Below are 16,491 nucleotides of genomic sequence, written 5' to 3' on the forward strand. Positions count from 1 at the left end.
CTTAACGTTTTAAATAAAATAATATTTATTTTGTATCACATATAAAACCCCATCCAATAAAGATAATGCTACATGTAAGGTTATTTTATTAATGTAAATTTAACAAGGAGTTCAAAGAAAAAACAATTATGCTGATAGCTTGTTTACATAAAAAGATATAGGTGATTTATTAAACACTACACTTTCAACCTCGTGTTTGGGGGGAGGGGGGGGGTCTTTAAGGGGAAGCAAGGGGGGAAATTCGGGGAACTTTCAGAAAACATCCTTCCTATTATATAATATCACCATGCAAAAAATCAGCTTTACATCTTTCATGTCTAGGTTTTTACCTAAAGTGACTGGGCTATTCTCTGTCTGAATTTAATGTGCGGTTGAAGGACAAATTTGTTTTCCCCTGTTTTCTCCCTGGCCCCTGCCACCACAACATATTAGCCTACAGCTGATTCATACTGTTCATAATTTTACAACAGTTTTCACTTTGTTTACATTTTAGTAGTAAACAACATTGTGATTATTCTGATGGTATTTTGTGCAGTTTAATATTATTCAGTCTGTGTTTAATTGATTAGTGTTAATTAGAAATGGCCAAAAGGTGCCAAGACATTACAATTCAATCAAAAAACACATTTTTTAGTGTGTACAGTTATTTAAAAAAGCATTTATTATAAATCTGCAGGATGACACTGACTCTGATGGCTTAAGCGAAGATGATGGTGAATATCTACTTTCCAGTTATGAGAGTGAATGATGTAATGGAACGTATCCAGTACTTTGTTAACGTTCACATTACCACTAACATTTGTTAAATTTACAGCATTGTAATTTTGTGGTTTAATATAGGTTTTAAAAATTAAATTATATTTATATGTTTTTACGAGTTTTGTTTTCTACTGTATTTGGTGTGTACTAAGGCATATTGGCCTTTTATTATTAGGGATTTGAAATATTTATACAATTAGTAAAGAATGAAAAATGCTTTAACTTTAATAAACTTAAAATTTAAATTTAAACTTTAATAGCTGTTACATACAAATGGTTTAATTTGTGTGTATCTCCAAACATAACTCATTCATTCAAATAATATGATCAATTTGTAATGTTAGTTTGTCCTCAGTAAAAGAAAATTATAGCAAGTAATGCACTGTATAACAAAACAAGTTTAATGAAATGACTCCATTGATCATCATGACCTATAGGTACATATTAAAGGCTAAGTACTCGCTCACTTACTCACTCAGCACGAATGCTCCTACTTGTCATTTACCTAGCGAGTTTAATGTTGTACACTGATTATTCAGGCATAAACAGGATAACCCAATGGGTTTCTTCCTGATCTGACCTTAGGGCTCCGCTAGAGACCTTGACAAAGTTCCCATTACCGACGGTATTAAAATAATAACTAAATAAGAAGTGAAGAATCACTTTAGAATTTTGAAATCAGTTCACCACGATATTAACTAATTTAATAATGTATAGTTACATTACTAGAACTGAAATTGTATTTAAAACAATCCATCAAACGTAGATTATTTATCGTTAAAATAAATCTTCTAGTTTTATTATGTATGTAGTTCAATCATAAACAAATGCTTCCTAAAAACCTCTCTGCAATATAAAACAGATGATTGGAATGGGTATTTCAGTGTAGAAAAGGGTAAATGAGTGGGAGATTTACCATGATAGGGAAATCATATGTTGAATTCCAACCGCACAATTATTTTAGACAGACTATAATAGCTGTCATCGACCGTAAGCTCATCTATACCTCCCCTGAGTAAATACCGACTGCGACTCAAGTCACACAAAAAACACAAACACAAACCAAACCAAACCATGAAACGAAACCAACCAATCAACCATCCAAAATATTGTATAACATGGAAAGGATGCAGTTTTGCAGTTGCAGTTATGTAACATAAATAAATAGTCTGTATTATTGATGTGGTGCTCATCTGAGATTGCTTTACTACAATGTCTAAGTAAGTATTTGTATAATTATACAGTTTGATACAGGATTATAGGCTAGGCCTATATTAATTTAGTTGATAAGTTAGTTGATTGATTAAGTTTATCAACACACAGTTGTTGATCATAACTAAACTGATCCTGAAGTTTTGATTTTATTGTCATCTTTTTACATTAGCTTACATGTTCGAGTAAATATAATTCAGAAATACAGTTAAATATATTGGTAGGCCTACAGTTTCTTTTTGAGGATTAAAATGTCCATGATAATCCTAATATATTATTCATTTCGGTAACCGGACTTGAATTAGGGGTCGGGTCGGCAGATTTACTGTCATAACCTAACCTAACTAACCAAACTTGCTGATGATGAAAAAGTCGAATAAAGGTTAAATTCTGTTCATGAAATAAAATTATAAATGCCAAAAGTTCTACAGAAAAGATGTACAGTTAAGAAGAAATGGCATTCAAAGCAAAATCTTTGACATAAAGTTAAAAGTTACCGATAGGAATCGAACCAGCAACCTCTCGCATATCAGCCAAACACTCTATCCACACCACAAACACCGATGGCTGTATCGTTGTGGTATTTAATGGCGTTCCGGGCCTTCACAACCCGGTGACACCACTGTCGGACGCTTAAGTACTTAATCCACGTCCGATTACCGAACGCGTATCCTCAGTGTATTTATTTATAGTGTAGCGTCAATGCCTATTGCATGTAGGCCTACATGCTTAATGGAAAATAAGTTAAAGATTTTCATTTTCATAATAACATCCTTAATCAATCAATCAATTAAGTTTAAGATGGGGACGCCACTATGTGCATATTTTAACCCATATATGAGTGAAGGATGATTGGCGCATCTTATAATTGGTTTTGTTAGTGACTAAGGCCGACATATTCCTTAGACAGCTATTAATTAATAGCCCATACAGCACAGCTAATGGCAGCTAAGGGACCTTCAGTTTATAGTGGAATACAAACCACATTTTTGCCTTGGTATTAACAAATTGGTCTAATTATCAGGATAGTATTGCGGATAGTAGTAAAGTACTCACTAGTGCGGACGTTAATCCACTCCAGGGAGTATTGCATCCACAGTGCATGCCTATAAATATTCACAGTTCGTGACCTCCTAGTAGGTGGATTACAGGACGACGCCACCGTGAATATGTAACCAGCTAACGAAACAACCCTTACAATGCAAATTTTTCCGTGTGTGTTTGAATAAAGAGGGAAATGTTTATGCATTTACCTGATTAATTATTATAGGTATAAAACTTATAGAATATTTCATTTACAAGCCATGAAGTAACCTTCTGTCTGGCGCATTGATTTTCAAACACCAAAGGGCACTCACGGAAGTTACCTCCGGGAGTACAAAAAATATATTACACTATTATGCTGTATAACCTATAAAATAGATACCGGTACGGTAATGTTATACAGCCAATCCGCGTAAGAGAGGAATTTGAGGAAAAAGTAATTTTTAATATTAGAATTAAACTAATTATGCATTACTATGAGGTACAAGTAAAATTTAACAAATAAAAAGAGTAAATTTGAATATTTTTATTTTTACTGCTTTTTTTGATGATTTGAAGTTGCTATACTGAAGACCCAGATTACTCTTTGTAAATATGCTGAAGTTTTGAGTTCTCTGGTGGAGGCACCATAGTTCACTACCACATTAGACTGTGACCAGTTTGCAGTTGAAGTTATGCTCAAGTGACAACACCAAAATGAATGATCAGGCAAGATTCTTTATGAGTTTTTTAAAAAGTTCTAGAAAAGATGGTCGCATGTAACATCCGTTACACAAAAACATGAAAAAGTTATTTTTTTATATGAATGGTCTAAAGAAAAACAATGAAAGTTTCTAAAAGTAAGGTTAAGGTCTGCACATGTTGGTCTATACCCTAATATTTACATAGGCCTATTTATGTAAAAATACAATTTTATAAGAGGTTTAAATCTTGTAACATCCGTTACGTAACGGATGTTACAAGCCTTAAATAGGTGTTTCTGACTGCACTTACAAAGATTTTGTTTTAAATTCTTTGGCTGTTGTTTAACATAACCTCAAATTGTCTATGCTGCAACACAGACAGTAAAGGTTGCATGACAAATGTTTGCGAGAATTTTGAGACTGATGTGAAGACTATTCTAAATGAAAATACTGACTACTCCGTAACTGTAAAGTGGAAATCATGGCGGAAAGAGGATGGAAAGTATCAAGTCATGGAAAATTAAACGCCTCTTTAAGATGTACTCGACAAAATAAATGAGACATTACCTGCTTTTAAGTTTCACTGTTTTGTAAAAAATGTCCAATCTGAACATTTTGATCATATGAAAAACAACATTGATAAAGGGTCAGCAGTAATACAGATTGATTACGCAGAAAACTTTGCCCTAACATCTCAAGATGAGATACAAAGTGCCCATTGGTGCCATGCTCAGGTAACACTGTTTACCGCATGTATTTGGTCTGAACATGGAGTAAAATCGTACGTTGTCGTTAGTGATGACATGTCACATACAAAGGAATGTAGCTGGGTTTTCTTAAAGGCGGTTGTTAATGATTTTAAGCAGTTTAAGTACGAAGAACTTAAAACCCTCTCAGTTTTCTCTGACAATTGCTCAGCCCAATTCAAGAGCAAGTATACAGTGTCCAATGTCTGTTACCTGGCTTCTGATTTGAACTTAACAGATGTTCAGTGGAGCTCTTTTGCAGCTGGACATGGCAAGGGTGCAGTAGATGCTATTGGTGGCCAGCTGAAGCGAAACATTTGGATACGAGTTAAGTCAAAATCAGTGATCTTAAATACACCACAAGACTTTTTCAATGCATGTCAGACATATTGCAACTTGGTTACAACCCTGTTTGTCTCAAAAGAAGATGTTGATGCAACCGGTGACAAGTTGCTCAAAAAAAGATGGGAACAATCTGTTGAAATAATTGGAATACGAAAATACCATCATTTCCAGAAGCTAGATGATGATCATGTACTAGCTGCAGTAACATGCAGATCACCCATGCAAAAACATCAAGTCATCAAGGCTGAAAAATCAAAACAGAAGAAGACTCGTGTGAGATATTGTGATGTATATTCAACCGATTCAGAGGACGATTGCAGTAGTATTGGGGGATTGGAAGAGCGACAAAAAGATGAGAGTGAAGTTGTAGAAACTTTGATTGACCAAGATGAGTTGGTAGAAGAAAGTCAAATTATCCCTGACAAATATGTTCTGGTAAAATACCACACTCACAGGAACAATTTGTTTTATGCAGCCGTTTGCCAATCAGCTGTTACCGATGATGGGGAAGTTAGTGTTTTATTTCTGACCAGCCATGGAAAAAACGGATGAGTCTTTAAAGTTGGTGAAGAAGGAGAGAAATACATTGGTGTGGAGAAAGTAGTAAAAATTTTGCCAACTCCCAAAATAATAGCAGCAGGAAATAGGCTTTACTATGAGTTTACTCGACCTCTTCCAGTGTCGTAATTAAATACAGCTAGTAAACTAGACCACTGCGAACAGTTAAGTTCAATTTATTCAAATAATTATATTCATAACTGGTAAATAGTTTTAAGTAATTGTGAGTGTCAGTTCTATGTAAAACAAATCCAATGGTAAAACAATATTTTTAAATAAACAATTTAGTAACCTACTTTGTGTTAACTTATTACCAGCTGCTGCATTTGAACGTATTCTATTTATATAAGAACAATTAATGGTTTAAGGTTGTAATATGTGATAAATGTTAACAATAAATAAGTAATAATTTGCATATCTGACAAAAGAATTATGAATTTCATGTAAAAAGTTTAGTTTTGAAAGAACTAGCCAAATGTGAATAAAGTGTAACATCCGTTACAAAATAAGAGTAACATCCGTTACACTAGTAAATAATTATTTTAAAATTGCCTGATAATGTTTATTAAAACAAATAAGTGCAAATAAATACTATACTTACTTCAGTAAGCCTACATAATAGCATTTTTCATTTAAAATTTGTAGATGAACTGAATTTTCAATGGAATGACATGATTATTTAGGCAGGTTCACAATTGTGTAACATCCGTTACGCGACAAAATAATTTTTTCATTCAGTTTTTCTACTGCAATTTTTAAACGGTAAGAGATAAAAGAAAACTTAAATACGTCAAATGTTTGTTAAAAAAGGACCTTTCACGTGGTATGAAATTTGTTATACCTTGCTATTTAAGAATTTTGAGTTTTCAACTTTCTTTTATTCTTCAAATTTCAGATTTTTTTTTTACTAGAAAATAACATGGAAAATGCCCTTATTACAAGTTATCTTAAAGAGTAGATCAAGAATAAGCTTTTAAAGAAATTTGGCGCTGTTCCGTTCAGTAGTTCGGGTAATACGGTACTTAACTTCAAAGTCCTTTTTTAAAACGTTTTGACCCACCCTGAAAATACGGTTCAAGATAATTACATTTTTATTGCACCAAAATAGTAGGGATGATTAGACCTTTAAATTGATGTATCACTCAACCCATGTTTACATTTGAAAATTTCTCAAAAAGCACCCCTAACTTACCCACCAAATTGGGCCCTTTTGGGGCATTTTTTGAAATTGAAAATAATTTTATTGGATTTGGCATGTCCAAATTAGGGGGAAATGAGAACAAACAAGTGTTAAAAGCCTTACCTTTGCACACAACAGATATGGAAAGTTTTCAAATAAACACCCTGTATATATATAACTAAAAAAAAAAACTTATAAAAAAGAAAACTTATATATATAATTCATGCTTCATTCATGTTAGGGGCTATTAAGTCCCTATATGGGAAATTCGCTAAAAACACCTAAGTTATGGTCCAATGAAAAAAATCATTTGTGTCAAGGACAACTCATTCTGTCAAAGCTCTTAGAAAAAAATTGCATTAAGTTATTGTATAGCATAAAAACACCTAGATGGTTTTATGAAAAAAATCATTTTACAAGGACAACTTATTTTGTCAATGCTCTTTAAAAAATTGCAATAGTGTGTAAACTAAAACAACTATGGTCTAATGAAAAAAATTAACTTTTGTTAAAAGGACTACAAATTTTGTCAAAGCTCTTTTTCTAAAAAAAAGTTCCCAAACAAGCACACCGCTAGGTCTTTCCACTAACTTAAATGTTGTTCCCTGTCCTTCCTTTCAACTCTAGCCAACGATCGCGCAATTCGTCACAATTCTTCATCCATTTTATAATACCGCAAAATAAGATCAATCAAAAGGAAGTATAAGTTACGGAAATAGGCTCCGGGAAACCCGTTACATCACAGGGCGCTCACGGAAGCTACTTAAAGTAGTGACGCGAACCACTCCCCAATGTCGACTGACAACTGGGAATGCAGGGTTGCCAACCGTCCCGATTCTGCCGGGACAGTTTTGATTTTGGTTCCTTATGCCCGTATTTAAGCCTATGTTATCCGGGAGGGAGGGGGGCAATGTCCCTATTTTTTCCTGACCTAAGGTGGAAACCCTGTGGGAATGGGGTAAGAGTAGCTAAAACCGATTCCGTGAAAGAGGTGCGGCAGGCGACAGCTCTGCTGAATGCAAACTATGGTTTTTATAACAAAAAATGTAGTCACCTAGTGGCACAGAAAACATACTACTATAACCCAGAATGCCAACCGCATGGTAAAAAGCGTTAAGTACTTTGAGAGACCTTTGCACGCTGGTGGCGCTGCCTACGAATTGACAGGCAAAGCTCTTTCAAAGTACTTAACGCTTTTTACCATGCGGTTGGCATTCTGGGTTATAGTAGTATGTTTTCTGTGGTAGTGGTAACTTCCGTGATGCGCCCGATGGAAGGTTAAAAAGATTCTGTCCAGGCTGCAAGTAATTTTCATTAAAAATTAATAACTTAAAAATGTCAAATGTCATGTTTTAATGTTAAGAAGTGTGTTTCTTATGCAAAGTTATATTAAAATATAAAATTTGAAAAGACTAGCTAGTTACCGTACTTTATTCTATATTCTTATTCTGTGTATAGGCCTAGTTTATTAAAAAAAAAATAACGTTTCATATGATTAAACTATAAGTTTACTTAGTCCTAACTTAAATTTTAACTTGCTGCGGGAATATTATCATGCTCAACCTTTTTATATCGGCATAACATTTATTGTGTAGCACTACACAGTTGTGTTTGGTTGGAAATTTTGAGCCTCATATAAGTTATTGGTTTTTACATACATTAAAAAACTGTTCATGCTATTCATAATTATATAGGCAATTTCATTAACACTACAGCGCTTTGGACTACAAACTCTGAAAGCAAGACAGATCTCATCTTTCACAATTTCAGTATTGATAGTATTTATAGCTTAAAGTAACTTTGGTTACCCAATTTGTTTTAGAGAACTGCTCATAGTCTTTGTCTACGATTGTGAGCGTTGTCAACGGGAAGAAGATGATCCACAAGATGCAGTTGTTTATTTCTATCCAAGTTGGGTCAGCGAACAGCAACGCCACGCTTTGTGTGGACAGCTTATTGGAGTTAGTCAGTGCCTAGGCTCTATGTTTTCATCACCTAACATTTTGGCCTTGCAAACTGGAAAGTTTGCAATAAAACCGATTGGAAGATTTATATTGGTAAGTTGTCTAAAACTCAATTGGCCTAAGTAGAAGTTAAACGTAAAATTTTTAGGGCAGACTACTACAAATTCTTTTGTCAGTAGGCTAGCTTTTTTAAATTCTAACTTGTTGACTAAAGGTTGGTGATAGGGCCTACTAACGATTGTTTTGTTATTATTTCAATTGAGGAAAACTCAAACTCATCCAAGTTAAATATATTAATAGGCAAGCATGTTTCTTTAAAACCTTTTTTCTCAGCTTGTGTACATTGCAGGAAAATTCTACGCATACTGTTAGAAAGATATTTTCCTGTTGATGTGCAGAATCCCTTTATAAAGTAAAATAGGCTCAAAAATAAGCACATCGAATTCATTTAAAAATTAAAAAAATAACATGGGCCTTATGGGTTGCCATGTTGGTGACAAAATGACAACGAAATATAAATAAATAGAAAATCAAAACAAATGGAAGAAATTCAAATCACATGTTTTATTTAAAGCGTGGGGTGGAAATAAAGAAGTCGGTAGATTGTATATTTTTGGTTGAGTCTTTGACCACTGGACGACCTCTAGTATTTATTATTAAGACCCCCCATACACGGGCAAACATGTTCGCGAGCATGTTCGTGACGGTGTTGGCGGCGAACATGCTCGCCCGTGTGAGGGGTCTGCGAGCCTTCGTACCGGCGCGCATGTTGGGCTCGGCGCTCGGCTCGTCGAATTGTCACAGCACAAGAGAAGCAAGAGTAGTGTGTGGTGGCGGCAAGCAAGTTCGCAAGCATGCTCGACTGTCTGTTGGAAACGCCGAGCATGTTTGCGAGCGTGTCCGCCAACAGAATCGCGAACATGCTCGTCCGTGTATGTAACACTTTACTCTGGAGCTTATGAGTACAGTGCAACCTATATAGGCCTAACTCAATATAAACAGCTAATTAATTTATTCAACATACCTGGTAGCCTAAACAAACCCCTTGACATAAAGACGCTTTTACACAAAACTTTAAATTCAATAGGGGCAATAATAATAAATAACAATACAGTGTAGTCCTGATTATCCGAACTTCAGTTATCCAGAAGTCGCTTAAAAATCCAAAATCAAAAAAGTAATTCTTTGATTTTTTTTACAAGGAAGCATATTTTAAATTTTAAAATGTAGAACAGTGAGAAAGTGTGTTACAGCATGTACGGTACTAAAAGTTACACATTACTTTTCAAATCCTATAGTAAAGACAGTGTTGTGAACAAAACAAAGCAATGTTATCCTATACTCTAATACGAGCAATGTTTGCTTGTATGTATGCTTGCTTGCTTGCTTGCTTGCAGAAAGATCTCGAAAACAGCTCCGACGATTTTCTTCAAAACTTGTAAATAGTTTATTTTTGGCCTAAAAACGAGCTTCATGCAGTTAGAACTCCCAACAAAAATCTAATTACGAAGAAAAACGAAACTGAAAGTTACATTTTTTTAACATTAGTCTTATGGTTTGCTAAGTAACCATGTTGGTTGAATTAAATAACAAGGAAAAAGTAAACAAAAGACTTGAAGTTGTAGCACGTGTTCATAATAAGCCAACTACCCACAGTATACTAGCAAATTACAAATACAGTACAAAAGGGAAAGCATCACTTGCTACTATTGAGCAAAGATTATACTGAAGATTGCTCGATACATTGTAGGCATTGTAAGCAGTACGAAATATGGGATCTGTTTACGATCTGCAATCCTAAAATGCTATAGGAAGGGAAGGTTTGGAAACAGGTCTGTGACGTAGGAAGTGGTGAAGGAAGTAGTAAAGGAAAGTTGTCCGGAGTGTTGGATCTGTTTATGACAATTAGATTAATGTATTTGCAATCAAAAAATGCTATGGGAAGGGAGGGAAACTGGTCCGTGACGTAGGAAGTGATAAAGGAAAAAGTAAAGGCGAGTAGTCCGGAGTGTGGGAACTGTTTATGACGATTAGATTAAGGTATATACAATCCTAAAATGCTATGGGAAGGGAGGGAAACAGAGCTCCGCGACGTAGGAAGTGGTGAAGGAAGTAGTCAAAGTGAGCTGTCTGGAGTGTGGGAACTGTTAATGACGATTAGATTATGGTATTTTCAATCCTAAAATGCTATGGGAAGGGAGGAAAGCAGGTCCGCGACGTAGGAAGTGGTGAAGGAAGTAGTCAAGACGAGTCGTTTGGAGTGTGTTTGGAGAGAAACAGGTTCGTGACGTAGGAAGTGGTGAAGGGAGTAGTCAAGGCGAGCTGTCTGGAGTGTGGGAACTGTTTATGACGATTATATTAAGTTTTTTGCAATCCTAAAATGCTATGGGAAGGGAGTTAAACAGGTCCGCCAAGTAGGAAGTGGTGAAGGAAGTAGTCAAAGCGTGCTGTCTGGAGTGTGGGAACTTTTTATGACGATTAGATTAAGGTATCTGCAATCCTAAAATGCTATGGGGAGGGAAGAAAACAGGTGTGCGACGTAGGAAGTGCTGAAGGAAGTAAAGGTGATCTAGCCGGAGTGTGGTAACTGTTTATGACGATTAGATTAAGGTATTTCCAATCCTAAAATGTTATGGGAAGGGAGAAAAACAGGCTCACGACGTAGGATGTGGTGAAGGAAGTAGTCAAGCCGAGCTGTCTGGAGTGTGGGAACTGTTTATGACTATTAGATTAAGGTATCTGCAATTTTTTAATGAAATGGGAAGGGAGGAAAACAGGTCCGCTTCGTAGGAAGTGATGAAGGAAGTAGTAAGGCTAGCAGTGCTGAGTGTGGGAAATGTCTGTGGCAATTACATTAATGTATCTACAATCCTAACATGCAATGGGAAGGGAGGGAAACAGGTCCACGACGTAGGGAGTGCTGAAGGAAGTAGTAAAGGCGAGCAGTGTGGAGTTTGGGAATGGATTTATGTATCTGCAATACTAAGACTGCTTTCAGAGCAAACTAATGATTTTCCCGAGCAAAGCTCGGTCCCCAGGTACTACAGAATAAAAAGAGAAGGAACAGTAAATATGTATATTACAGCATGTACGGTACTAAAACCTAACAGTACAGTACTTTTCAAAGATAAACAGTGTACTGCAATGAACAAAAAATGCTATAAAGTACTTAAGTTCTTAACTTAACTTTAGTTTGTTTGAAATATTCTGTTAATTGACGACAGTTTGAGATCTCTCTTTAGAAGAATGATCAAGCCAACGCCTCAGAAACAATGTAGGCCTATCAGCTCTGGTTTTTTTTTTGTCTTAAGACTGCAGTGTTACATGTCATTTATAGCCTATGCACTTGATTCATTTTAGTTTACCTATATAATTTTACTTCTTTGATTGTACCAAAATTTGCCATATAGCCTATTTAAATAAATTGTCAGTAAATGTTAAGCAAATTTATATTACCCTTTAATCACCCGCTCAGAAACCGTCATCACATAAAAAAAATATATATACAGGGTGTTTTTTTAAAAACTTGCATCTTTATTTATGTAAAAACCGCAATAGATAGAAATATGCAGTTTGCGGGAATCATCTATTGACGTAGGGGGCCCAATTGTTTTGAATTCAACGTTACATTCACATTCCCCCCCTTCTTTGAAAAAAACACCCTGTATATATATATATATATTTATAAATAACTTCTATATAGGTTATATAGGTACACAGAGTGTCCCATAAGTACACAAATTTCAGGAATACATTAAATGGGTCAAAATAAAACAAATAGCTTATTCCCTATAGGGGAAATTCGCTAAAATGAAGGATAACAATTTGAAAAACATTTGGTTAACAAGATGTCTGCCATTTTGTTTTTTTCAATTTTAAATTTAGGCCTATATCTTAAAAAACATTTAAGATATCTTCATGAAATTTAGTATGGGATTTAAAAAATCCAAAAACCCATATGCTGATATGTTAAAAAAATCTATATAATTAATACGCCAACACGAAATTTTTCCTTTGAACTAACTCCTCCACGGGCAAAAACTTGAAAACAGGACAATTGCTGTCCCCAGCATTTGAAAAAAATTATACTTACCTACATTAATAAATCTTATATTTTTTGAAAGTTTGGTCTTTGTAGTTCATAAATATAATGTTTTTAAGTCTGAAATTAATTTATATAATTAATTATTACTAGAAGAGAAATTTGGGGACAGGTTTTTGTGTAATGTGGGTCACACACAAAATCCTAAGTTTTGACACAGTTAGCTTGAAAGAATTATGGTAATTATGATTCCATTAGCTTTTTAGGTTACCAAATAACAGTCAAGTGTGAAAAATATAATAGTTTATGAATATATTTGATGTTAAAAGCTCAAATAAAACTGTAATAAATTTGTGGACATGATTTCAGGATCTCTCTTTTTCCTTTATCCAACACACAATACTTATTATAGGTTGTTTTTTTGGTTTTTTCAAATAATGTACTTATAAGTACAATTTCCAATTATAAAACGACCATTTGAATTAGTGGTTTTTATTATATGGCAACAAAAACTTTGTGACCCACCATTACAAGAGTGACCCAAATTACAGCTAATGTAGGTCACGTGACTGACATTACATGTAATGCAGGTAACGTGACTGACATTACACATTGCCTCAAATGCATCACGTGACTGACATTACATGTAATGCAGGTAACGTGACTGACATAACACATTGCCTCAAATGCATCAATAATGGAGATCGTAAGCATTATAAAACTGTTATGTTTTATTTTTAAAATAGATAATAAAATTGAAAGAAAAATTACAGGCAAACTCTTGCAATCTGAAAATAAACAGTTTATCTTCTTTGAGAAATGACATTTCTTTTATTAAAAATGAAAAATTATTTTCTACAATTAATTAACTATGAAGTATCTAGTTTAATACTCATTATTTATTTAATATCAAGCAAAACCAATTTCTTTAGAATGAAAAGGGTAAATAATTTAATTACATGGTATACAAAACAAGAAATTAAAATTTATTGTACTTACTATGAACAAATATCATTATTTTACCATCTTCCCATACGGGAAAACAATTTTATGACCAGTACTGACCAGGATGTGGAAAAAGTATACCCCCGCTGCAGCAAACCTGCCGACTAAGCGAATTTCCATTTGTTTGAATTGATTTTCAGTTAAATATATTTTAATAACATTAGGTTTAACGAGTACCTAGGTTTGCTGCTACAAGGAAACTAATAAAGTGTGTTTTTGAGTAAAATATTGATAGCTTAGTACAAAATAAATAAATTTGCCAAGTTTGATCAAAATATATCCATAAACAAGCAAACTACAACATTTGACAATATTCTCCATAAGAATAACATGGGAATTTTAAATTTACAATTTTTTAAATTTTCTCCGTTACTAATAATCGAACAAAAATACTTTTATATACTTAATTATTTGTTTTTTTAAGCTCTTTAAAAAGGTCTAAAGAGAAATAGGGAAATTTTGTGTTTTGAGGGTCAAAAGTGAGAAAACCCAATTTTTACCCCATAAAACCCCCCGTAAAGCCCCGTTCTCATGGTCCGATCATGCTGGTTCGCGAACTCATTCAAGTTTATCCCGCTTTACACCTTTAAACCAAATTTCATCAAAATCGCACAAAAATTACTCAAGTTATCGCGTTCACGGACGTATATATATATATATATATATATATAAGTCTATATATATATATATATATATATACATATATAAAAATTTGAACGCATGGTGTTTTTGGCCTCCGGGGACATCAAAATGAAAAAGTAAATCAGTCCCGGGTCTAGGTCTTACCGTGCGACCTACGGTAATAGCTACTTCCCTATAGGGAAATTCGCTAATATGGAAATTACAAATAATACTATGATCAATAATTGCATATACCAAAAAGTCAAAGTAAACAGTCTTTGTGCAATAAACACATTAACATTACAAATAAATGAGTATATTTAGACATTGAGTATAAACAGAAAAGTGAATTAAGTAAACTTAAAATACAATTAATTATCTAAATCATGAAATATTTAGTATAATACTCAATATTTATATACTATCAAGACAAATCAATTTCTTCAGGCTGAAAATGATAAATACTTTTCAGACTAAATACACAAAGACAAATTAAAATTTATTGTACTTCCTATAAACAAATATCAGTATTTTACTATTATTCCATACAGTAAAAACAATTGTATGACCAGTACTGACCAGGATGTGGACAAATTATATGGAAATTATAAATCATATTACTATGATCAAATTGCATATACCAAAAAGTCAAAGTAAACCGTCTTTGTGCATTAAACACATTAACATTGCAAATAAATAAGTACATTCAGACATAGAGTACAAACAGAAAACTGAATTCAGTAAACCTAAAATACAATGAATAATTGAAATCATGAAATATGCAGTTAAATACTCAAAATTTATATAATATCAAGATAATAGGTTTTTAATAACTATGAACAAATATCAGTATTTTACTATTATTCCTTACGGGAAAACAGTTTTAGGATCAGTACCGGCCAGGATGTGGAAAAATTATATGCAAATTACAAATCATATTACTACAATCAAATTACATACCAAAAAGTCTTTTTTTTTTAGAATAAACACATTATCATTGCAAATAAATAAAGTACATTTAGACATAGAGTACTATAACAGAAAACTGAATTAAGTAAACCTAAAATCAGTGTACAACAGAGAAATGTACGGTAACTATACTAACTTATGATCAAATTGCACTTAGAACAAAAGTTCAAAGTAAAAAGGTAACACATATGTGGTAACACATTGTCATTGCAAATTAATAAGTGCAGTTAAACATGAGTACATAAAGAAAATAACACACTAAATGTGTAAGCTTAAACTTAAATAAGTGAACCTAAATGCATGGTAAATGCTCATAGTCATAGGATTTCAATCATAAATCAAGTCATAATTATTTATGACCAATGACATCCTTTGATGAAACCGGGTTGATGGTCTTCAATAAATTATGAAATGTTTCATAAATTATGAAATATTTTATAACCTCTATTGCTCTGATGCTCAACAACAGACCACATTTATGTGATAAGATAGATAATATCAAAGTATTGGGAGTATAATAAAGAATGTTACATCCTGTTCATTGATTTTGTAAAAGCTTTTGATATCATAATAAGACCCACACTCTGGGAAACAATGCAGAAAATTGTCATACCCGACAAACAGATAGATTTGACTGAGATGTGTGTGTTGAATATTCCAGAATCAAAAGAGGACGTAGGTAAGGTCACTGAGATTAAAGAAAGCAAATAAGATTGGCCTTAAAATTAGAAATTATAGGTATTGAAATTGGGCTACTTTTTCAAAATTATAATTATTGATCCTCAAAGGTTGCCTCTTTAAATTTGGGTACTTCCGACTGTAAGGTATTATGACTTCTTAACTGAATTTTTTGAGATCTTTAATTGGAATAGAAATGAGACCAATTGCAGCAACTAACTGTAAAAAAAATAAATTATAATTTATAAAACTATAATTCAACCAGTCCTTTATAACTCAGAAACCTGGAAATTGGCAAAAATCATAAAAACAAATTTTTTAGAACAAAATTTGGATTTGAGTGGCCAAGGAGGTAAGGTCAAATTAGTGTCCATAAAGAGAAATTAATACTAAAAAAGCATTTCTTATATTTTCCTAAGGTAAGCCAATTATACTGCTTTTGTAATTTAAATTAGTTGATGGTAACTGAGTCTGAGACGTTAACTGGAAATTGAAATGAAACCATTCTATCATTTTTATAGTTAAAGGTTGGAGAGGGCAATTTTTTTTGAATTTGGTCGTAGTCTATAATACACTTGTCATTAGGCACTGCCCATTTGAATGTCAAGTTGTTACCCATGTTTCTGGCACAGTGTACTTGCAGGCCATCTTCAGTGACGTTTTCCACCACACAAACATAGTATTG

General features: G+C 33.5%; 1 protein-coding gene across 2 annotated transcripts in view; it reads left to right on the forward strand.

Moving 5' to 3' along the window:
- The first annotated feature begins 1,867 nt into the window (after positions 1 to 1,867).
- LOC129004956 (uncharacterized) overlaps positions 1,868 to 16,491 on the forward strand; it is a 129,003-nt gene continuing 114,379 nt past the window's right edge. For both annotated transcript variants that reach the window (XM_054433681.1, XM_054433682.1), the window contains exons 1-2: positions 1,868 to 1,979; positions 8,350 to 8,584. In XM_054433681.1, coding sequence (XP_054289656.1) covers positions 1,972 to 1,979; positions 8,350 to 8,584 — 243 coding nt within the window. In that variant the 5' untranslated portion in view covers positions 1,868 to 1,971. The remainder of the gene's footprint in view (positions 1,980 to 8,349; positions 8,585 to 16,491) is intronic.

This window comes from Macrosteles quadrilineatus, unplaced genomic scaffold (genome assembly GCF_028750875.1).
Source record: "Macrosteles quadrilineatus isolate MER2022 unplaced genomic scaffold, UCM_ALF_1.0 Scaffold_13__1_contigs__length_4303367, whole genome shotgun sequence".
In the NCBI taxonomy this organism is placed as follows: domain Eukaryota; kingdom Metazoa; phylum Arthropoda; class Insecta; order Hemiptera; family Cicadellidae; genus Macrosteles; species Macrosteles quadrilineatus.